The 24,137-nt window shown below is 37.5% G+C and overlaps 1 protein-coding gene across 6 annotated transcripts in view; it reads right to left on the bottom strand.

The window, feature by feature from the left end:
• ICA1 (islet cell autoantigen 1) overlaps nt 1–24,137 on the bottom strand; it is a 67,168-nt gene extending 43,031 nt beyond the window's left edge. For 3 of the 6 annotated variants that reach the window (XM_039708091.1, XM_039708080.1, XM_039708128.1), the window contains exons 1-7: nt 24,026–24,137; nt 14,505–14,551; nt 12,742–12,780; nt 10,441–10,612; nt 8,469–8,541; nt 6,653–6,776; nt 4,419–4,617 (exon numbers count right to left, since the gene is read on the bottom strand). In XM_039708091.1, coding sequence (XP_039564025.1) covers nt 4,419–4,617; nt 6,653–6,776; nt 8,469–8,541; nt 10,441–10,612; nt 12,742–12,758 — 585 coding nt within the window. In that variant the 5' untranslated portion in view covers nt 12,759–12,780; nt 14,505–14,551; nt 24,026–24,137. Of the gene's footprint in view, nt 1–4,418; nt 4,618–6,652; nt 6,777–8,468; nt 8,542–10,440; nt 10,613–12,741; nt 12,781–13,956; nt 14,055–14,504; nt 14,552–23,551; nt 23,981–24,025 lie in introns of those variants that run through there. The other 3 variants (XM_039708118.1, XM_039708108.1, XM_039708099.1) reach the window with 3 other exon arrangements.

Below are 24,137 nucleotides of genomic sequence, written 5' to 3'. Positions count from 1 at the left end.
TTTGCATTTTCTGAACTTTCCAAGAGTTTTCAAAAGTAACAGAGAATTAATGAAAATTAAAACAATACTCCAGCACATCTCCACAGTGCCTTTAGGTTTGCTGGGCTGTTAGCAGCTGATGTTAACGGGGAGCAGCAGATGATGCTGTAACGTGGCACAGCACCTTTATCATCACACAAGCCAGAATGCCCTGGTGCCCAGCAGTGATAACAGGCAGGGGGACAGCAAGGGAATACAGCTGTAGGTCCTGAGCCTTCCTGACAGGCTGCAGCAGATGTATCAGCCATACGTGCTGAGACCTTTACAATGAATACATATAGTCAGTGTCTCCCTTATGACCTTTTAATCAATAGATTTATTTATATCTTCATTATTTCCCACCTATCCACAATTTTTTGAAGTTTTAACTTTCAAGAAATAGAAGATATTCAAGGAAAGCTTGCACAGGGTCAGCCACTCCCTAATAGTGGTACATTTATAACAGTTTAAGTTATTGCTATGTCATTTTGAGCTCTTCTTGTTGAAATTTCTTTCTTCCCGCTTTCCTTCTCTTGACAGATTTATCTTTAAAATTTCATTTAAGTGCATTCATTTTGTTTCAACTATAAAAAGGACTATAACTATAAAGAACTAGAGATAAAATGTACTAAAACAATTCAGCTTCTAGCTTGCAAGTTCTCAACATCTGCATGAAAGCCAAGAGCTGGGTGGTAAGGTGCAGTGCAGCCTGTCTCAGGGAGCCCAGCACAGCCACTGGGTATTTACAAAGATCCTCCAGCTCTGGTTCAAGCCGCAGAATGAAGGGGAAGCAGAGGAGTACGAGAACAACGGAAGCGAAAAGCAAATATAGAAAGGATTAATCTGCTTTGTCAATGTAGCATAATAAACAACCTATCCTGCCACAGATGTAATTTTCTCATAGCTAGCTTTAAGGTCAGCATGACAATTTTTTTCAGCTTTTATTTATTTGTTAGGGATGGCACTGAAATGTACAGATTTGAGGAGAAAGTTTATATTGAACTGTACATGAGATAGCACAGCCAAGTAAAATTGAACAGCACATCATCCTGTGTCCTGTAGGCTGCATGTGGAAGGCTGTTGCCTGGTCTCAGTTTGTCCCTACACACTGTTGCATTCCTGCTCAGAAAATGCATGGAAAAGCTTAACCTTTTCAGAGCTGGAAGAAGGAAACCAGCACTTAGGCCATTTGGTCTATATTTTTGTAACATCACAGCACAGTTCATGCTGTAGTGTACAGTCTCCAGACAGATAAAAGAGGCCAGATTTAAGAACTTTAAAAACATGATCAGTGTGGAGAATTTGGTAAAAGGATATTAGCTCATTAACATTCTTCTCTATATAACAGCACTTTATAGATGCTCTCAAGGAACACTTCAAACTCTGAACTTGGGATGGAAGACCTCTCTAACCAGAACAGCACTGGACTATTCATAAAAACTGCTAATAGGGGAAAAAAAAAAGACATTACATAGCATTTATAGAACTCTGCACGGAAAAGTAAATACCTATTTCCTTGACTCAAGTCAAGGTAGTTTGACTCAAGTAGCTACAATTACATAGCTATCTTCAAACAACAATGTAGAAAGGCTGCTTTGCAGTGCTGAGACACTCTAAAAGGAGTAGTGTTGCTGGGTCTTGCATACTTAGACTGACGCCTTAAGAACAGCATTAGAAAATTCCTTCAAGTACCTCATTGTTTTGAAAGAGAGCTACAAAAATGTCAGTGTTTTAACTCAGATTTTATCAGCTCTGAAAATACTGACTCAACTATTGATCTTTTAGCCTGAGCTATTCTGAGGGAAGGTATGAAAACCCCATCTGGATTGATTTAGCTTTGGTCTCCAAAAACAAGTACCATATCTGTATACATAATGATACATTAAGGATTACATTATAAAAGGCTACATACTTGAAAAACAGTCCTTTAACTAAATGATATAAATAATGATGATGTACTAGGTGCATTAAAGATCATTAAACCAGCACTGTTTACTAGAAATAAAAAAAACCCAAAAATGTTTACTTAAGTAATACTTTGGATTTTTACAATCAGAAGCCTGAAGAAAACTTTCTTTCAAGGGCTCTGACATGATCAACTTCACTAACTACTTGGTGGTGTACCACTCAATATGCAGCTCTGGCTCAAAATGCTTCTCTCTGGCAATGGTATATTTAAGAATGAAAAACCATACATGGTAATTATAACATTTTTCTCAACACAAAACTAGTGTGACTTCTTAAATTGTTATACATCCAAAACAAGCCCTAAAACCTCAGCATTACACTGCCACACTATGGCATAATTAAGATCTGCAAGTAAAAATAGAAAAAAGATACAATAAAAAACTCTTCTAATTATTTAGAACTACAGAATCCACCATTAATTTTTGTAAAGCACTAGAAAGAAATTTGGTTCTTAATCAGCAACAGCTACCTAGGAACATTATGCTTGTAGATTTTCAGTTTTTCCCCCTGATTAAAAACCAAAAAGTTTACTTTCTGCAAGTATTAAATCTTCAAAGACTAGTTTGATATGCCTGTTGCACAGATGGGATATGTGGGAAAGTGGATACTAGAGGTATTTCTTTACTTTGTTGGCTACAAAATGTAGAGCTTTTTGTTCCCTGCATTATAATGTGAACTGAAAGGTTTTCAGTCAACAGCCAGTTGGACAAGACAAAAGTTCGGAAGACTTTAAAGTTTGAGTTTTTTTTAACTATTTGAGGTCATGATACAGAATTTTAGAATCTACTCTTATTTTTTATCTCAGAATGTAATTTATTTCAGATCTACAAATATTGAAAAATACTTAGTATTTTCACATTTTTGCTACTAAATTTTGCAAGAATTTTTAAAAAATATATATTTTTTTGGCTGACCTTGAAGCACAGCAACTCAAGATTCCCAAAATTTCACATCTAGGTTTTTATCTGTAGCAGCCCACTGCACAAGCCATATGCTATTTTAACTACTTTGCCATTTATATAATTTATGCTTTCCACAGCACTTGTTTTGCAAGAAAGTTATAAATCAGTTTTCTATGACTATTACCAGTATTGCTTTATTCATTCTAACATTCCATTTTTAAGTGTTTTCCTAATAAATCAAACAATGTACATAAGCAATCAGCTGAGGCCAAGACCATACCAATTATTTTACCTGCAAGAACTTGCCATTACAAACATTTCCCATAGGGCATAATAAAATATATGTCTGGTGCCACAAAACTTACAGGAATACCCTGTACTGAAGCATTAAATAAAGATTAGATGACTAACTGGGGTACTATTTGTTCCATCCCTTTCTTAATTGCTATTGTCACCCACTTTGGTTTACAAAAAATGGCATAGTTAGATGCATCCCAGTCCTTTCCTGTTAGGATTGTTTAGTCAAGCTTTTAAAAACCACAATTATACAGCTTTTATCTTCAAACGCTTTCAGTTATAGACTGCTCAAGCTATCAATTAACAGGGCTTTCTCTTTTATACATTACCTGTCTCTAAGCCAGGTACATATACATGTACACTTGAATACAGTTTCTGTTATTAGACCTCTGCTTTCCATTATGACACAATTTCTGTAAATTATTTTTACTACCTGTACTCAAACATGAGCCACTTGGCTACACCTAAGATTCTAAGTCTTTCTCCTAGGCAGCATCTATAAACAGCCAACTGTGAACATTATAGACTTTTAACAAACTTGGCTCTAGGGCCTCACTAGAAAACGTGAAGTCTCATGTGCATTCCTGAACTGAGACAGAATCAGCCTAAATAAATTCTATACTCTCACTTGCTAGCAAAATTGCAGCCTACCATCCAGGACATGTGATTTTGCAAGTCTTTTGGGAGGGGAGGAGTTTAGCAAACTTGAGTGACACTGAATGAAGGCTATTTATGGAGAATGCCTCCTTAGCAGTTTTAGTATTTAGCAGTTGCCAACGAATCATGCATCAGGAACCTAAAAATAAATTCCAGATTTTCAATTCCTCCCCAAAATCCAACAACACCGAATTTTGAAAATGTTGTCTTTAACTGCCCTCAAAATTCAGCAGCAGAAAAATTAGATAGAACACTTCTGTTATTGTTTTTTAGTTGCAAAAATTAATATTCCCTCCCCCCTCTGACAGCAGACGTGTCTTCCTCTATTAGTCATTCAGGCATCACCATTAAGTATTCAAAATTAGATAACCTTCTTCAAAAAGATATGTTATTTAAATTATAAAGATGTATGCTGAAGTTGAATATACTACTAAGAAATGCCTTTCCTTACAACCCACAAAGAAGAGGTCAAGATCAATGGCATCCTTACTGCTTCTTAATTATGCCCTCCTTAGAAGAATCCAAACCATGCTTCATTGTCACTAATTAGGCAATCCCTTCTAGGAAACTTCATACCTTCCTGAACTTTTCCATCTGCTTATAAAGATCTGGATCCAGCTCCTGAGACACATCTTTCATCCAGAGCAGAGCTCCTCTGTATTCAGTCCGATACTGCTCCATTCTGTTCACTGTCAGCCACGTGTCTGAGATGGCCCTGTACCTGAAAGTCTCCACTTCTTGATACAATCTACTGAGAGGAGCACGGAGTGCTAACCTGGGGGAAGGCATGAAGGAAAGAGAGGAAGGAGAACATGTTAAACATGTTGTTCCACAAAGGATTAATACAACTCCTGACCATTTACTAGCACTCAAAAAAAACATACACAGCCAATACAGTTCACTTAAGTGCCAGTGTACGTTCAGATAAGTCTACCATGTGGTTGGAGGTACACATGAAATAATTTAGCAACTACAAAAATATACCCAAGGTAATTTATTATTGGAAAGGTATCACAGATGTATCAGGAATGTCATGCTAAACATCACAAAAAGCACTTCCATTAGACCTTCAATTTTCAAATATAAATGTAAATAAATAAGTCATTTGCTACTCAGATAGTAGATAACTGAGTTTTTCCTTGGTTTTTTTTTGTTTGTTTGGTTGGTTTTTGGGTTTTTTTTTAGTAACTTGAACAATTTCTTTGAAGGACATTACCTTTTGGAAGATTAAGACATTTATCTAAGTGTTTTTTCTGACAACCACACTTTAGAAAGGCAGTAGGGGACAGTGTTGTCCTCCCTATGCCATTACTTCAGCTCCTAATGGGATCTCAGCACTAGACAGGATTACTCCTTTTGCTTTGCTTCCTCTTGCTGCTTCTGCTTCCCTCTTGGTTTCCAGCAGCACCTCACTGAAACGAGGTTTAGCTCACACCAGCAGAGAGCTAGTTTAATGTGCTAGGAAGTCCCTTGGCATAAGAGAATTTCTAATTTTGGCTCCAGTACCCCAAGACATGTTGCCTTGATCTCCAGCTCCTGAGCTAGCTATGAGCATGAAACATAAATAAAAGCAGTCCAACCTCCAACAAGAGTTTGTGGATAGATCAACAGAAGAAAGACAAATGCTTTTATTTTTATGTGAATTTATTTGAAACGATGCCATAAAAATGTACTGAGCAAGAGCAATAATAATATGTGAATTTAATGTGACTTGTTTTTTTCCACTCTGTTTTTTCTCGTTCCACAAATTCTTACCCAGATATCCAAAAGAAAGTTTAGTTTATGTAAATAAGCATTGAGATTTCTATTAACAGTTAAGCTTCATAAAGAAGCAAGTCATCAGCACTTTTGCTCAAATGTGCCTTAAAGATCCCAGTCATGACTGTTACTGGAGGTGCTAATGACCAAACTCTACCCAAGATAATAAACATAAGAAACTCTCAGCACTCTGTATGCTATGCTTTATTTTAAGCCAAACAACTGCACTGTTAAGATAAAGCCAGATGTTAAAAGCCCTCCAAAATACTGTGAAACATAATACAATTTTCCTTTGTGAGTGATGGTGAATTTCATACTTTCATAGTCCCAATGCTGTGAAAAGAGCATCTCGATACTTAAAATGCCACCAGATAATGTTACTTTTAAACTTCTAGAGCAAACACTGGGTCAGTGACACATTAAGGACTCTGGTTAACAGCAGGTGTTAGTGTGCTATATGTCCATCTGGATTCCTTACCTTTTACTTGCCCCTGCACAACCTACATGAGCTCTGTAGGGATCTAGGATCTTCTCTCAGGGGGACTTTACACTAAAGTTCAAGCAGAAGATGGCATTCAGACTCCTCCTTTCTCCTCTATCTAGCTGAGCTATGAGACTTGAAGGCCCAGAAAAAAGTATTCCTTTACTCATTCCCTCTCTTGCAGGAACCAGACACCTCCACAGTGAGCTTGCTGCAGCATTTCTCTGCACAGTGAGAACTTCCACCAACAGGAGAGGGATCTGACATCAGCTCCTTTACAACCCTACTGCTGGAGATGCTCCAGTACAGCCTTAGAACTACTGAGCTGAACAGGCACAGGCAAGGGATCTGAAAATAGACATAGCAGGTCTAGGGACAAAAAGCAGCATCAGGCAAAATTCAAGAAGTCACTAATATTGCCAATACTACAGCAGATTTTGTCAATAATTTTCCCATCAATTGGGAAATTTCCTCAAACATTTCAAATGGCCAAATGAATTATGACATTGGTGAATCAACTACCATTATCACAAGTACTATGCAAATCAGACAGAAACATTGACTCATATACCTTTGCTGAGAAGAAAAGCAGAGGGCCTTTCCTGTTGCTTGCATCATTTTTCCTGCTCTTGTTTTATCCTGAGAACCCTGTGATCGAAGAAATTTCCCCAATTCATTTTCTTCCTGAGACAGAACTAACAAAAAATAAATGAGTTGTCAAATATGTTATTTAATTGGTTCCTAACAGCTTTACAACCAGCCTAACATCAAACAGTTTAAGTCACTTTATGTTCAAGCAGCAAAACAAAAATAATTTCACAGAATTCCTGCATTTAGTAGACAGAAGACTATTCATTTGAGACATTTGCTGATATACTTAACAAGAATCACAAAATTCCATCAGCACCAAAAGACAACAGGAAAAATGTGCTATTTCTTTCTTAAAAAGTTGGATTGGTTATATTACAAAAAGGGTTTTATTACATCTTGATTGCAGTTAACTTTCAGTGTTGGGATTTTTGGGTTCTGTCTGGTTTGCTAGGTTGGTTTTTAGTTCTTTTTTACTACTTGGACTGCCTCAGCTGATAGCATACTTTTATTGAAGCTAATTAATTCCAAGTTAATTCTCATTCACTTGCTTTTCTCTTACTCACCGTTTTTCATGCTTGACTACATAAAATTTCACACAACAAATCTAGTACCTCATTTTAAAGAACATTTACTTTCAAATTACTTGGCAACTTCAACATTCTATAACTTAAACACTGTATTTCAACCACCTGAAACATATCTACCTCAAAGTAACTGATCATTTTTTAAACAGGAAGATGAAGTGGTTTTACACTGAATTGTTGACTGCTTCTAAACTGGGACCATGGGCCTCAGAGAACCTTACAAAAACAGCTCATGATGCCCTTATCTCCTTGTCTTTTAAAGTGGCTATTTCCTATAGTACCAAAGTCAGTCGACTATCAAGAGGGGGAATGGCCTAAAACAAGAAAAGATCTCTTTAAGTCCTCTTGCCATTTCCAAAAACGGCAACAGTCAGCTCCAATGCAGACTCGGCACTCTTTGGTAGAAGACGCACATTTGCATCTGATGCAAATCTTTCCATCAGATTGCACCTGCCAATTCTTTAACTCGATACACTACTATTCTGTATTTCAATTTTACCTCCTGATTCTGAAACATGATCCCTGACTTTATTTGGATAAAGAAAAATTAAAGGCTCAAGAAAACGCATAATATTCAACAAAAGACAGTAAATTGGAAGATTATTTCATAGCTGGAGTCTCTCTTTCAGGCCAGAAATCAAAATATGGACTGCAGAGAACATTTAGAGGACATTTAATACAACTTGCTGTTTGAAACTTCCCAAATTAGGTCCCCCATTGCTCACTAATGACTGCCACTAATTACTGTACGGTTTTTACAATCAAGTCAGCATTATCAAATTCATCATAATAGCATAGATTACTTAATTATAAAACTAGTAATAAGACAAAAACTCTTAATCAGCAATCCTGATTTAAAAAAAAGCAAAACAAACCACTAAAACTGTTTAGAAAGGAGTTATGATTCCTAGACAAGATACTTTTGAATTTAGACAAGTCAACCACGTCATGGGAAAAAAAAATAAAAAAACCCACTTTCTCCAGTCACTATTGCTATAACTGCATTATATCAATATATAAAACTTCAGAACTGCGAAATCTTCAAACAAATAACCAATTCTGCATTCAGGTGTCTGCAAGGAACATTATCTTTACTTTTGAAAAGGAAGAAAGTAGTACTTCCCCGCTTTCATTTTTTACCTTCTCACTTGCTCAATGATTCCTAATGCAGGCCTTCTTATCATTTTAACTACTGTGTTTGATCATACTTACAACAAATCCTTTTTTGATACAGTTCAATTGCTTTCAGCAACTCCATACACGTTCTCTGAATAGAATGGAACAGCTGATATTGAAACAAAATATAAAAAAATTTGTCAAGTGTATGCAAGAAACACTGAGGTATAAAATACAAAAAACACCTCAATTTTAACTTTTTGTAGAAATTATTAGGGAACATTCTTTTCTTCTTTAACAATGAGCAGTATTTCTGGTATTTCCATTCTCAATTGTGCTCTTCTTTCAATTAAGTTTTTTACTGAAATGAAAGACTGAACAATCATAACTTTACAGAAGGGAAATAAAAAATAATTTTGGAAACAGGTCTACAACAAACAGTTGGTAGTTAACCAAATGACTTGTGCTGGATTTTTTTTAGGTGATACCTTTGTATAGATATGAAGATGTACAAATCTGTTTCTAAAAACCTCATGGAAGAACAGAGTTATCAAAATATTTATCAATCATTCTCACATGTGGGAATATGCATACTGAATTTTTCACAGACACTGTGCAGTCTAGGGGAACAAACGTGCATAGGTATGGCCAACACAGAAAGTTGTTGATTTAAACTGGAAGTTTTATTGGCATAAACACATTCCTAAAGGAGCAGCTTTCAAAGGAAGTAGGGGTTAAAAAAAAAAGTCAGCCATGACTATATTTGGAGATTATTTCTACAAAATAGAAAAATTACTACTCTTTCTGTCTGCCCATCTAAAACCCCTAGCCTGCAACTTAAATCTAAACTCTACCATATGAGGCACTACACAGCTAGAAGTAAAATAGACCACTGGCACAGTTAGTACTTTCCTTCAGGGCTGCTTGACTACAAATTTACACAGGTCTGGTCTTTTAAACTGGGAGTATGACTTGCAAGTGAGAATTTGTTCAAAATATGATTATTCCACTTTGTGTGGAATAATCAAGTAACACAAGTTTCCCTATTTCCAACCCCACACAGTAGACATGGTAAAAACTCAGGTATGTATTTATAAAATATTGTTCCATACTTAAGCTTGTTTTACATCAATACTCCTGATTTATAACCCATTGTGAAGACTCTGTAAGTAGAATCACTGGGTGATAAGTTATTGCTGTTCTTGTGTTTGTTGTACTATAGTCTCCTCTATTTCAGCTAAAACCTAAATAAACTTAGAATCCTACATCAATATTTTTTTAAAGAAACTACAAAAAAGCCAGTAAAGCAAAACATTTACCATCATGTAAGAAAACAACACAAACAAAACTTACATGGACATTAACTGGGTTATAGCACTTCCACAGTACACCCTCAATTTTTGGCTTTGTCTCAAAGACATTCTAGGCCATCATTTTGTAGAACTTTAACCTATTTTTTTTCTTCAGTGGCATTGAGAATACTGACAGTAGGACTGTGTTTGTAACACAGCAGGATTCCTTCTCTTGGTTTTATTTTAAAGACTTTCAGAAGCTTCTTTTGACATGTCACAACCCACTAATCTGCTCAAAACCTTTGGAGTACAAAGCACTGTGCACCTTGCTCCCGGGCATATTGCATGTTTTTCTGGTATATGTGGTATTTTATATTTGTATAAGAAATGTCATTTGTACGCTCAATAAAATACTTTTAGGAAAAAACCCAAACAAATCACCTTAAATTGACATAGACAAAGTATAAGGATAATCTTCTGACTCCCCTGCTAACAAAAGGAGAAAATCTGTCCCTAAAACATGAAAATAAATCTGAGATATGTTAAGTTTCAAATAAAGTTAGAGGGACAGAGGGTTTCATATTACAAAATTCCCCTATATTCCCTGAATTTACATGGATAGTTTTGTCAGAATTTAGAAGAGATATTACATGAAAATTATACAAATGTATGTATGCTATTATATCCTATGTGCACACATATAAAAGGCTTGGTGGAAATGAAAACACTTAAAAAATTAACAAACAGAGAACAGACATTATGTAAACATTACAAACCTCTAGTTTTGCATCCAGATCTGCATCTGAAGCGACAACATGCTCATCTTCCTTTTTTCCTGTAACTTTTATAAGGGTTTGTTTTGTTTTCCAGTATTTCTGTTGCATTTTATTGACCACAGATTTTTCTTGGCTTTGAGCATATTGATCATAAAATTCTCGTGGATAGTTGCTAGAATATTAACAAACAAAATTTAAAACTTAAATTGGATGCTTTAAAAATAAGTCTAATACACTCAATACATTTCCATTAAGAATATTGCATTTGCATGCCAACATGTATATTCTAATGTGCAGTTCCTCATTATGCATTAATAACAAAGCAACTAAATTACTGTATTTCCCATCCTACTCTGAAAAATAATACACTAATTTACACTTGAATATCTTAACCATGCGGTACTGCCTAGTAAACAGCTTCAAAAAATTCTTCCCAATGCATTAGGAAATTATTTATAGCCCATAGAATTAACTTTTTATTTTGTATCATTATTAGGAGAGTTTCAAGTGAACTAGCAGAGTTGCTTAAGCAGGTAGCAATTTTCATGCCATTTCAGCACTGTTGGGATTTGACACAGCTCATTTTATGAATGGGATTAGACTACTTCTTGCCCTCCTTTTTTTGTAATTGAATAAAAAAAAAAGAATTAGAAGAACACTCATCTCTTTTGAGCATGTTATGTGAAAGACTGATATCTCACATCTCTATACAATTGACTACATGACAACTGTGGGTGTATAACAGGTAACCTTTTCTTTCAAGGATTAGTTTTCACTGACAAATAATTCTGCATTCCTCTAGCAGACCTAATAAAAAGTACAATATATAAATTCCATATTCCACAATATTTAAGCCATACCCAGACAGCTTAATAGAAAACATAGCTTTACCATGAAAACTTGGTGTCTTTCAGGAAGTGTTATTCCATTATTAATTTGTGCAAAAGTACATGCATTTTGCCCCATGTGCATATATAAAAAGCTGTGGTACTCTTTCAGCTTCTAGAAGTACATGGTTGCTAAACACTGCTATATTGGACACTTCACAAAACTTAAATAGGTTGAGTTTATTTTGAGAAGACACTTTACACCTGGAGTGACAAACTGGGGCTCATCAGTGAGACATTGAAGTCTAGTTCTGTTCCAACACACAGATTCTCAGAGATGCTACCCCAAGAGGTCTTCAGACCCAACATACACATACAATCATGTATACAGACATGTGTCCTTGCCCATGGCAGGGGGGTTAGAACCAGATCATCTGTGAGGTCCCTGCCAAGCCAGGTCATTCAGTCATCCTTGACCCTCTGATTATATGTATCTCTATCTATATATTTGCTGTGAAGCAATACAGCCATTCTGAAAAAGCAAGCCATTGTTACACACTCTCCAAAAAGGTACCACATGTATCCTACATGGTCACTAGTGACACAGTTTAACCTGAAAAGGAATTTTTTTTCACAGGGTTATAATACTTGCTTCACCCTTCTCACAGGGTAATAATACTTTTAATCAGCAAGTTAGGTGACAGCACCTTAATTACCAAAGAGATGGTAAGAAGTTAAACTGGTAGTGAGCAGAGACATAATTTTAAAAAGCACTTATACAGAGCACTTCATGGCTTCTTCACCAAACTTGAAAGCAAAGATATTTACCCATTTAATTCTACATAAATATTAGTTCCAAGAGTTTAATTTATTAATTAAAATGAAGATAAAGGTCTTTTGGTGCTACAGCAAAAAATAAATAACATGTACAAAACATGTACAAAACATTCCACATTTTATTTGGAACTCTGTACAAACAAGCCATTATACACACTGACAAGAGACAGTCTATCAAGTTGGGTGAAGATTATATTGACCTGATACATGCTGCACGTTTAAAATACAAAATTTACTGCCTTTAACAAATAAAAAATCCTCCTGTATTACAAAAAAAAAACCCCAAAACAACCATAATATGAGAGTTTAATAAAAACAGCATTACTTTAATAATAATTAAAATACCCATCAAACTTCTCACAAGCTATTATAAGGCCTTAGCTGCCTGGCTAATTTTGTGCTTTGACTTCTGCTATAGCAGTGAAAGTAACTGAAATCTCATTTCAGTAGTCAAGTGAAGAAAACACCATAACTCATCTGATGTTAACCAGGTACTAATATAAGGTCACAAAAATATTAGAAAAAGTGCTGGGATTAATACAGATTCCTGAATTATGAGACTGATAAACAAAGCAAACAAATCAACATACAAATACTATTAGCTCTATAGAATTAAAAACATTATCAAGATGCTTACTATTTATGACCTTCCATGATTCTTGTTTTCTTCAGGCACCTAAATAAGAAATGATCAGTTAATAAAGTATCTGTAATTTTTAGATAAAACCTAGAAATCCTGTATCTTTTCCCTCTGAGAATTTTCTTAATACGGTAAACAAGATGCTGCAGTATAATAATTTTCTATCTGTGAGCCAAATGCCTTCCTTGTGTACCACAATTCTCATGAAAACCCATTACAAATGGATTTAAGTGCTGCCAATCTTTCTACAGTAGCAAGTTTTTCCAAGCAAAAGCAAATTTACCAGGCATAAATTCAGTGACTTTTGATGAGACATGCCAAAATTGTCCATGTTAGGCATTACCCTCAGTCAAGCTTTTTTCTTACAAGTTTTAGCCACAACAAAATTCAATTACTTTTTACCTTTTTTTTTTGCCTATATTCCACTGACCTATTTTTCTAAAACATCTTGAGTCAGAGATGTGAAATTTAATGACCAGATGGCTTTTCTATGAGGAACACTGCAGATCCTGAGGATGGAATATGATGTGTAGGCATTTGAACTTTCAATTTTTAAAGTTACTATCTCCAGCTTGGATACTCAAGTTTCCCACTATACTTTGAGCTGGCCAAATAGCATGCACATGATTTCCCACCAGTACCTGAGCACACTCCTTCCAGGCCAAATTTAACAGCCAAGCCAGATACTCATAAACAACAAGCACCCGGCTTTTCCTCTGCTGCTTTCAGAGAGGACTGGCACATGGTTAACATGGGAATGGAGGCACTGCAGCAGGATCTGGATGAGACCAAAACGAAGCTAGAGAGATGGGTGGTGCTGATGGGGAATAGACTCCAGCAAGTAGAGGCACAGAATGAACACACCAACAGGCTCCACTAAGGTATGAAACTGACTGACTGAGAAAACAGTAATGGAAAAAGGAGTTAGGGAGGTAACAGTGCTGAAACTGAACTTTGGCACTAATTCAAGCAAGAAAGAAAAGGGGCTGCAAAGGGGAGTCATCATGTCGCAAATGTATCTAGCACAGTACTGCATGCACAGTGTGGTTAGCACTGGAGAGGCAAAGGGACTGGAACAGATTGCCACAACCCAAACAAGGCAATGCAAACAACCTGGATGCTTCCTGCAAGCATAAAGCACATGTACTTCCATTTGGAGCTGAATGGAGCCAAATCTCAGATTTCTGAGTCTAACCTCTCTGCTGACAGTACCTGTGAAACTTACTGGCAAAGATCCAGGAGATACTGTAAGATTATATCAGAGCAGGAATTTTGCCTGAATTGGAATTTTTGAGAAATGTTCTTAAACACTGCAGGAGAGACCACAAGAAAATTAGTAATTGTCTTCAGACCAGAGTTCAAATATAAGAGTCAACAGCTAAAAAAGGAGGAAGAAAGAATCTTTTCAGATTGTTGTTCTTGTTACAGAACCATTGAGTCAGACAGGATAAGAATGGACTGCTTTGCTGTTCTTTCTAGAGCCATAGGCACAGACACTACTAACTCATTTTCTAATACCTTCATATTCTTAACTTCACTGTTTTCACACTGGTCCTCCTTAAGTCAACTGTGGGGGTGTGTGAGTGAGATAAGACCACAGGATTTAGCTTGTATAAACAAGCTGTCCATTACTCAGTTATTCAGCAGCAAAGGAAGGTTTGATAGGAAGCAAAGAACAGCCCATCTAGGTGGACTAACATGTACATTACTTAGAACAAAATATAAGCAACCAGTATATGAAAAAGGTGTAAGGCACTGACCTTATTCAGTCTACACATCCACCTGCTTCTTCTGGAAACCACTGTCCCTACAAAAAAATAAATAGGGTTATGGTGAAACAGTTGTCATTTGCAAGTACAGCTCATGCTCTTTCTTCCTGAACATCTTTTGTGTGAGGTGAGGTGACCTCACCTTTTGACTCTGAAATCTTCCTAAGTATACTCTTCCAGGTCCTACATAGCACCCTTATGCCTTGAAGATATTCTTTGTGGGAGTTTTTACATTCAAAGTGGACAATATTTTCATGGTAAGAAAATAAGGGCATGCATTCTCTGTTCTGCTGTGTGATGAGATGGCATTTGAGGTGTTGGAGGCTACAAGACCTGCTGGGATGGTGTCCTATGGCAAATCAGGGTGGAAAAACAGAAATGGAGCCTTACCTACAGTGCCTGCTGGAAAAGGCTCCTGGCATGGGATATCACCCAAAACAATCCAGGAGGGAAAAAGGTCCCAGAGAGTTCTAGATAGTATAGATAAAAAGCATGCCAGGGAGATTGCTGTAATTAAACAGCAGCAACAAGCAGCAGCCCAGGACACAACTCAATCCCTGGGCCTGTTTTATTTCCAGTATAGAGCTAACTTTTGGTCCTAAATGCGAATTCAGTTTGCAAAGACAGCTTAGTAAGCACTAACATTTAAAAACCAGAAATGTAGTTGCTAAAAAAAGTGCAGTAAATTGTCTCTGCAGTAATTTATTAAATTATGTAAATAAATTAGGGCCCTAATTTCTTTACATAATCTCTTACTTCATGTGTTGATATGTAGTTGCTAAAAAAAAGTGCAGTAAATTGTCTCTGCAGTAATTTAACAGGACCCTAATTTATTTACATAATCTCTTACTTCATGTGTTGACATTGTCTTTTCCATGTCCAGGAACCAAAAAAGGTTAAGATACTGGTTCAGCTCTAACAAAGGACACTATTAAAAGCATAGCTGAAACCAGTGAGATTTTTTTAAAAGAAATACCAAAATCTAAGTCTAGTCTCAAAAAGTAAGAGATACTAATAAGAGGGGACTGGAAACAGCCAAGGGAAGTATCCAAGAATTAAAAAGAACATTTAACAGCCATGTAAAGAAGAATCCTTACAGTCACAAAATGCTGGCCCTGAGGCTGCAGAGAGAGACCAAGAATGAGCACATAACCTCTCATTACTTCAAGTTTTGAATCTCTTATGCTTTCGAAGAACAAGACAAATGGCCTAAAAAGAAGTAACAAGCCAGTAAGAATTTGGTCTTTGCCAAAATTGACTACAACAGAAGCACATGACCCTAACTTGAATCTACCAATACTCTCTCCAAAAATTGCAGTCAAATTTAAAATTAACCCATGTTACAGTACAGTTTTAGATACAAAAATAAGCTTTACTTGCTACAGGGAGTTAATGTAAGGGACTTTTTTTTTGCTTGTTTTTCTCCTCAGTGTATTAAAACAAACAGATAAAAAAAAAGATAAAAGTTTCAATAAATAGTATTATACTGACAATTATTAACAAAAGAAAAAAAAAGTCGCCTCCTTATAGGAAAGCATTTGTATTAGGAAGTTTCCATGATATTTGACAATAAAGAGTTATACAATACTTGTGATCTCCACAACAGACTTCACCTTGACAAACAAAGCCTCAGTAATGGGTCTGAGGCTTCCTGAAGAAGTCCACTCATGGCTCTGGTAATTTTGCAAGTGCTTCTCAGTGTTTTGAGAGAGACTAATGCAACCTCAGTTTAAGCATTAAACCTGAGCTGGCTCTATTCATAACACGTCTGCTTGGAACACAAGGAATCACCGAGCTGAAGGACTCATTCCCATACAGAACCAGGTGGGGTCACAAGCCCTGCCAAAACCTTGAAAATCCTTAGCACATGTTTTTGAGGGACCAAGAAGTCCCAGTAGCACTTTCCACAAACCATCCTCATTGCAGACTGATGCCAGACAAGACAGGCACTAGGATTACCCTCTAGCTCATGCTCTGTACCACATTTGTACAAGCCTGCTTTCTCTTTTTTAGCTTTAGTACATTTTGTTGCAGCATAAGTTGTCTGGTTTCCCAAGAGCTAAACAGCTTTATGAATAATTGTTAGATTCTAGTAATATAAGAAAAAGATGGTACGAGTGCCTTCTCTCCAACAGCTACATTGATAATAAACAAGTCTGTGTCACTCACATTACTTCTCTTTTTCAGTGAGCCTAAATGAAGGAGTGTCACATGGCACAGTAAAGTTCAGATCTTAATACTCTCCTAGGTTATGAGAAAATCAGTTTAAAACCCAACCCAACAAACAAAAGATACACCCTTAATTCAAGTACTACTTCTCTGAGAACTGCTACCTAGCTCTTACTGTGTTCTTAGCTCAGACAACAGATCACATAGAAAAATATCAGCATGCAGAGGCATCAAACAGGAATCTCTCCAGCTCTGAAGACTGTATGTAAAACAAATTGATCTAATCACAGCTTCTCAGAACAAAGAGATGAGCTGAAATCCTTGCAAAAAACATTATAAATGCTGATGTACAGAGCAAATCTAACATCCAAAGATGACCTAGCAGTTATGTAGGAAGGCAGTAGATTGAACAACACATTCTTTTGAGATACATCCAGAAACAAGGAAAGGGAACTGAACAAACAGTATAGCAAAATTCAGCAACTCTTACATGAAGGCAATATGTTCATCAAAACACACAGAAGAGGTCTGCACTTTCACTGACAGAAGTGTCCTCTGAGTCTACTGCTCTTTCAAAGCAGAGAATATGTTCTAAGGCTCCTGAAATCCCAACAGATTCTCCGCATCCTAAAATCCTTGCAAATTATAACTTTCAAATATGGCAGAATCATGCATTGCAGTTGGCTTACTTACCTCATCAATTTTATTAAAATGAATAATCTTCCAAGAAATGTTTAATACAGTAATAGTACAATGGTGCTAAGTAACAAAAAAACCCCCATATTAAAAATTAAGGAATTCTATATATAAAAGGTAAGACTGATAGTTTCATTTATGTAAAATACTTTGAAGGGAAGAAAATGTGCCTAGGTGAGGGAATCAACGCCATCTGTGCCTCCAACAGCTCTTGGCTGACAACCTATCTCCTCCACTCTGCTCCCTGGAAACTGTGATCAAACTGAACCAAGTAAATGGGTCTGCAAAACAAGATGCAGTCTCACTGCAAGATGAAGACTAGACAGGGTACAGTTCATCTTCTCAAACACAGAGACCAGGAGCTTCAAATGGTGTTTGACTTGGCCTTTCCCAAGAAGAGAGTATAACAGCCTAAAGATCCAAATTATCCATGTTGTCAATGCAAAAAAAGTGAAAGCTGAAGTCTGGGTCTTTCACCATCCAGATGACACACAAACTTAGAAACATTTCTACTCTTAAATACAAGAATAGCTACCACTCTAATTCAGCTAAAATTAATCTAGAGCTCAAGCCATATCTATGACAAATGACCAGATTTAACTTTTCCTCTAAAGCTCTTAATTCTCAATATTGATGCTCTAATCCTGCAGAATCATCTATGCTTACCTTTAAATCTAGGAGTCTTTTTGTTCTGTTAGACTACTCACTGATGCACTTGTTTATTTATTCAAAAAGTTTGAAAATTGGTCTGTAAGTGCTGCATTAGCAGTTCCTTCCACGCATTACAACTTTTTGTTTAATCCTTTGTCTCAGACTGATCCACAGCTTTGCTACTTATCCTGGAAAGTGTCTATCTTGGAGATTACCCACAAGTTCTCAGGAGAAGAAATACAAGAGTGCAGTATCAACAGAATTACTCTTTCAATCTATTTCAGGCACTGACACCTAGAAAGAATTTCATACATTTTTAAAAAAAGCACAGGATAAATGGCATCTGTTACACAGTGAAGGCTCCTGCTATATTCATACACCTGGGAGGTACTGAGAGAGAAAAAAAACCATCCTGTTTGACTGCAATTATCCAACTTTAGTGCCTAAATTACCATACAAGCCTCTCAAGACTAAGTCCTGTACAGATAGTAAATACAACCTCCAAAGAGCAATGCTGAGCACCTCAACCAAAGCCCCACCACCGTGCTCTGTGCACACGGTAATTATGCTTTTTTTATTAGGCACCTGAACGACAAAGATAAATCCTGCTGTGAGAGCACTGCTCTATTCCCCTTCTTTTAAATCTAGCATTTCATGGTGGTCTGTTGAATTACTGTTTAAAAAAAAAAAAAAGAAGCATATTGAGAAACACCATCCTTGAAACATGGCCACATCCTGTTAAGTTCCCTGGAATGAATTTTCTCTTTCACTATCAACACTTCTGGAACTAACATTTCTGCCACAATTTCTGCCGTTTCCTTCTCCTCTCTACCAAGGCCTCTGAGACATCCCAGAAAACTACTCATTTATTCAATTTCAGTTATTCATTTGTCTTGATCCTTCAAAGAATTAAAAAAAACCCAAAGAATTAACCTAGTCTACCATGACCCCTACCCCTGCCAAATCTGATGTGCAGAAAAATCCCAAGCACATGCTCAAAACAACAGAAGTATAAGAGAAGTTGGAGTCTGTTCTCCAAGGAGGTAGTTTGACTCAATACAACACACCTTTGTTTTTCAAGCTAGTAAACTGCGTGGAGAACAAACCACACAGTAATACCAGCAGGCATCCTAAATCACTAAGATTGTGTGATTAGAGACTTGCACTGTAAGAAACCACATACAAGGCATGAAGAAATCTGAATGGTTTGCATCTTCTTTCTGTCATTTTCTAGCACTACCTAGGCACCTATCTGCACACAGTACATCCAAAAGAGCAGCAGTACTATTGACACCTGACTTTCAGTCACTTTTACACTGACTCCATTTAATACTCTGTGTAGGGCATGTATGGGTCACATCTATTGCAGAGAGTACTGTCAAGAGCTACCTCCTTCCAAAACACAGTTGTCATACTTCCAATTTTAGAACACACAATTAATGCGGGAAATTATTCTACTTAAGTTCCTGGTGTAGTCCAAAGAAAGGATGATATCTGGGGCCATGTTTCTTATGCTGTGATTTAGACTTTATTTTTCTATTCTCAACTGTGGTGTATACACTTGGCAGGCAACCTACAAATTTACAATTTGTTTATTGCTCCTTTATACCAAGGACTAAAAAGTATCAATCCATCTGAACCACTCACTCTGGTTTTCAATACTTGAATGGTTACAAGTAATTTTTAGCCAACCTCAAAAAGCACAAATTTGGCCCTGTCAATATGTTTTTTAAAACTTATTTTTGCCCCCACAAAATGCAAGGACTGACTCAACAGTTAGCATTCCTCAAAAACAAAAAACAAACCTGTGTCTATTTGGTACTATATATCTGTCATATTATTCAAAAAATATACAGGCATAAGTGATCTTTCTAGAGCATAAATGCATTGAAATACTTGGAACGGGGTAGGGGGTTTTCTTGGTTGTTTTTTAAATAGTTGAGAACAAAAAATTCCTAAACCCAGTAGATTCTCAAAAACACCGATGAGAATGGTACATGAAGTCACAACATGTACATGTACAGTACATGTAGTCCCAGAACAAAATATTTCAAATAAATGCTGGTACACTGCAAGATTGACAAGCAAACAACAGCACTTTCTAGATAAGCTCATTTGCACACAGAACTTTATCATTTGCACAGAGTATTTAATCACATAAAAATTTAATTTTAAATTCCTTTTTCAGATTATACTGATTTTTCATCTGCTTACTGTAGAATAATGGTAGGGACAGTACATAGTATCAGTTTCCCCTCAGATAACATCTTTTACTTCACTAGTAAAGTGTTCCACTTATATTTGTGGAGAACAGTGAGACAACCAGGTAACCACTGCAAGTACTACATGATTTTATGGAAGAATAATTTAAGTATAAGTCATTGAATGGTAGGTCTAAGCTCACTGCAAATGAGCAAAACTGGCATATTTACTATGCAGTATTTAATCTTTTTCTAAATGCAGACTTGCTTTGTTTCCCCAAAATGACTAGCAAATTGTTTTGTAACACATTTGTTCTCTTCATTTAAGAGCCACTATCTGTATTTATACCTGAATGGTATTAAACAAAATATCATATGCTTCCCCAAAATGACTATCAAATTGTTTTGTAACACATTTGTTCTCTTCATTTAAGAACCACTACTGAATGGTATTAAACAAAATATCATATGGAACATGCACTGTACATAGATTATAAGAGAAACTATTGTTTTTCTGATGTACTCTACTTGTAGTCAGTGTGGAGTCTTAATATTGGGAAACTTTCCTCTTGCAAAACTATGGGAAAAGTAGTGAATAGACAAAAAAAATAACATGAAACTCTAGCCTGTACAGTACATTACAGTACAATACAAACATATAAGGCTTTAGAACTTCAAACTAATGGCTCTCCTATTTAGATACCCTATTTGCTGCCACAGTCAACCTTCTCACATTTCTGCCTCCCTCCTGCCTTTTCATCCATTCTGCCATCCTCCTGCCTCCTGCCTTTTCATCCATTCAGAAGCCAGAAGGCAATGCCATTTATGCCCAAGGGGAAACAATGCTGGAGGAGGGAACACGAGAAAATTATTTTTTCCATTATCCCTTAGAGATTATTTCACATCTGCAGATAAGAGATTCAATTAACAAAACAGCCTCAGCATGCACAGCAACAACAATACAGGGAGATCTCCTTGCACCACCCTTTGAGTAAACACCATCAGTGCAGGCTAAATATTCTCAGCAGACACATAGTCCACTCAACTTTTGTATTACTGCTCTCAGTAACATCCTAGCACACCAGCTGACTGCTCCTGGAGCAGTGGTGATCCCTGTGAAGCCACTTGCAAGGTAGACCCAAGCACTGTTTCAGTGACTTGGTACAGACAGTTCCCAAGGCTGACGCACGCAATTGCATAACCGGTCAAAATGCCCCTCAGTTTGCCGTGGCTAACAATAACCACAGGAAAAAGTACTGTGAGACTGCTATTACTAGCAACACTTAAAAGGTCAAATGTTTCTACTGTTCGGTTCTTTCTCTAACAAACTTCACTCTCTGGGCTTTTGTGTTTTTAATGTTTCTGCATCATGTGGCGTAATTTTGTCTCCAGAGTGATTTTATGGTTGAGAAGCAGCAAAACATCTTGAAGAATAAACTACAGAGCAATACTCTTGGAGGTGATTTTGAAAAGTATTATAAAGTCTCTGAGACCATTTTTTGTCTTCTTTATTTTAGATATTAGCACATTCTTTTTCTGCCAACTTGTACCAACAGCTTTCAACACTACTTGAAGACTGAAAAGAGCTGTTATTATTAATTTCTTCAAGAAAAGATGATGTGAGAAATAATCAGAACAATTTAATAACTGTGAGGATATATGGATAACAGTGATGAATTGGCAAGATGGTTGGGCTTGAAACTCTACTAAGCCAGTACAAAACCCCCTAACTCTGTAGTAGGGTTCAACAGGAATTTTACTTTGCACTATGTGATCCCCTTCACCCCCCCACTAATATAAACTTCTGAAAGAAAAATGTTAATGAAAGTTCCCCCTTCCATAAAATCATAACTGGTCTTCTTGAATCTGTAAGTCTGCAGCTTATATTTGAAGCTCAACTCCAACAAACACAACAGAAGAAAGCACCATTGTTGAAAATGCTTTTTTTTTTCCTCAACTGAACAGGAAGTAAGTTCCACTGACCAGTATCTAGATTCTTGAGTAAAGTGCTGGAACCTTTCTGGAAACAACAATGTTTCACGCATGACATTCTGGCAGTGAAGAAACTTTAAAAACTCATTTAAACTGAGGTTTGGCACTATTTAACCACCACATTATCTTCCAGTAGAGTGTGTCGTGTGCAAAATGTGACTGGTTATACCAGTTATGGCAGTTCACTATTCAAAAGATCTCTGTGGCTTGACACTAAATTCCTCCTTCAGTGGTATTAACATTAATATTAAACTATTAAATTACTAAGTTTAAACCAAGAGGCTGTTCAAACAGCAGTTAAAAAACAAAACCTGCTAAAGTCTAAATGAGATGTTGCTGATCATCATGCTAAGTATCACCAAGAACTGCAAGTTCTAGATCTGTGCCAGACAGCACTGTTAAGGAGTTCTTCCACTCCCTCTTTGAGAATGCTGGATAGACAAAACTGGAAAGAGTAGATTATCAAAAAATCAGATAAAAGACCACAACGAAATGCCACCTGCGCTGCAGATGCCAAAATCTAGCCCATCGTTTCCTCTGTCCAACAGTTTGGAAAAGTGATCAAAGAGTCTTGTCCTCACATGAGTCTTGCTAGAGCAGAACACAAGAGCAATTTATTTACAAGAAGTCTACTCTGAAACAAGGGCCACAGCTGCTTTCTGAGACCCAAACTAAATAAAAATCTATCCAGAAACCGAAAGAAAGAGGATAACACAATTAAATATGGGGAGAACAAAAGCAAACAAACAGGTGTTTAATGGAAATAAAAGGTCGTCTTGGTTTAAAGCAAGGCTTGTAGGCAGGGAGAAAACATCACAAACAACCAAACAGAAGAACAACTCCAATGCCAAGCTTCCAAAATACTACGACAATGTAACTTGGTGGTAGGGGTTAAAGGATGTAACCGTGAAATTACCAGAGTCAATTTCACGTTTACACCTCTGAACTAAGGCAAGCCTGAATGACTGCTTTAAGAGGGGTCACAGAGATCCTTGAGGCTATCAGCTTTACGCAAAACAGTGTGAAACAGAACACTTATTTACACATGGCACTGAACAAATACATAATGATATTGACAAATAACACAGTACCCTTCACCCCTTTCTACTACTAAAAACTGACCTGATGTTTCAAGCAATATCCGATTTTTCTATTTTCTTCTAAAAGACTATAGCAGCTTCCATGGGTAAGGTGAATGGATGTAAAATAAACCTGATTACCAAGATGAACCTTTCACAAATTATAAGCTTTAAACTGTAAATGTGCGGTTTTGAATTGCCATTTCACCAGCTCTTACAGCCTCGGCGCTGGTTCGGGGTCTGACATTACCTGAGCAGAGGATGCCCTGCCACCCCTCTCCACCCGGCTGATCCCAGGAGGTTCGGAGCGCAGCCGGGCAACCTGCGCCTCAGCCCGGCAGCCCAGCCGGAAACCGCCGAGGAGAAGCGGCCGTTTCCCTCGCCGCTTCCAGCGGGCAGAGCGCCAGGGAGGATGTACGGCAGGCACAAACGGATAAATGCAATAATCATGGCGAGACAACCGCACGGCGGGAGGGGGAACACAAGGCAGAAGGAGGAACAGATGCCATCTTGTGCCTCGGAAATTTCGCTCTGAACAGGTCCGGCCGTGGATACAGCGCTGACGGACACCAGCTCCGCAGGCCCGGCGGCCGCGCCGCCTCCCTCGCCCCGAGCGGGCTGCCCGCGGGGGAGGCGGCGCCCACCCGGGACTGGTACCCGCGGCACCGGCTCTCCCCGCCCGGCCCCAGCACGGAGAGCAGCGAGCCCCCCTTCCCGCACTCACCTTGCGGAGGGAAGGGCCGAGCCGCAGGCGCCGCCGCCCCGCCAGGTGTTCAGCGCCGCCGGCGTCAGCGCGGCGAGCGGAGCCGCCTGTGCCGGCGCGGGCGCCCCCGCAG

The sequence above is a fragment of the Passer montanus genome, unplaced genomic scaffold (genome assembly GCF_014805655.1).
Source record: "Passer montanus isolate IOZ18808 unplaced genomic scaffold, ASM1480565v1 scaffold10, whole genome shotgun sequence".
NCBI lineage: Eukaryota > Metazoa > Chordata > Aves > Passeriformes > Passeridae > Passer > Passer montanus.
Note: the sequence above shows the minus strand (reverse complement) of the source record. Positions and strands in the feature narration are given on the sequence as shown.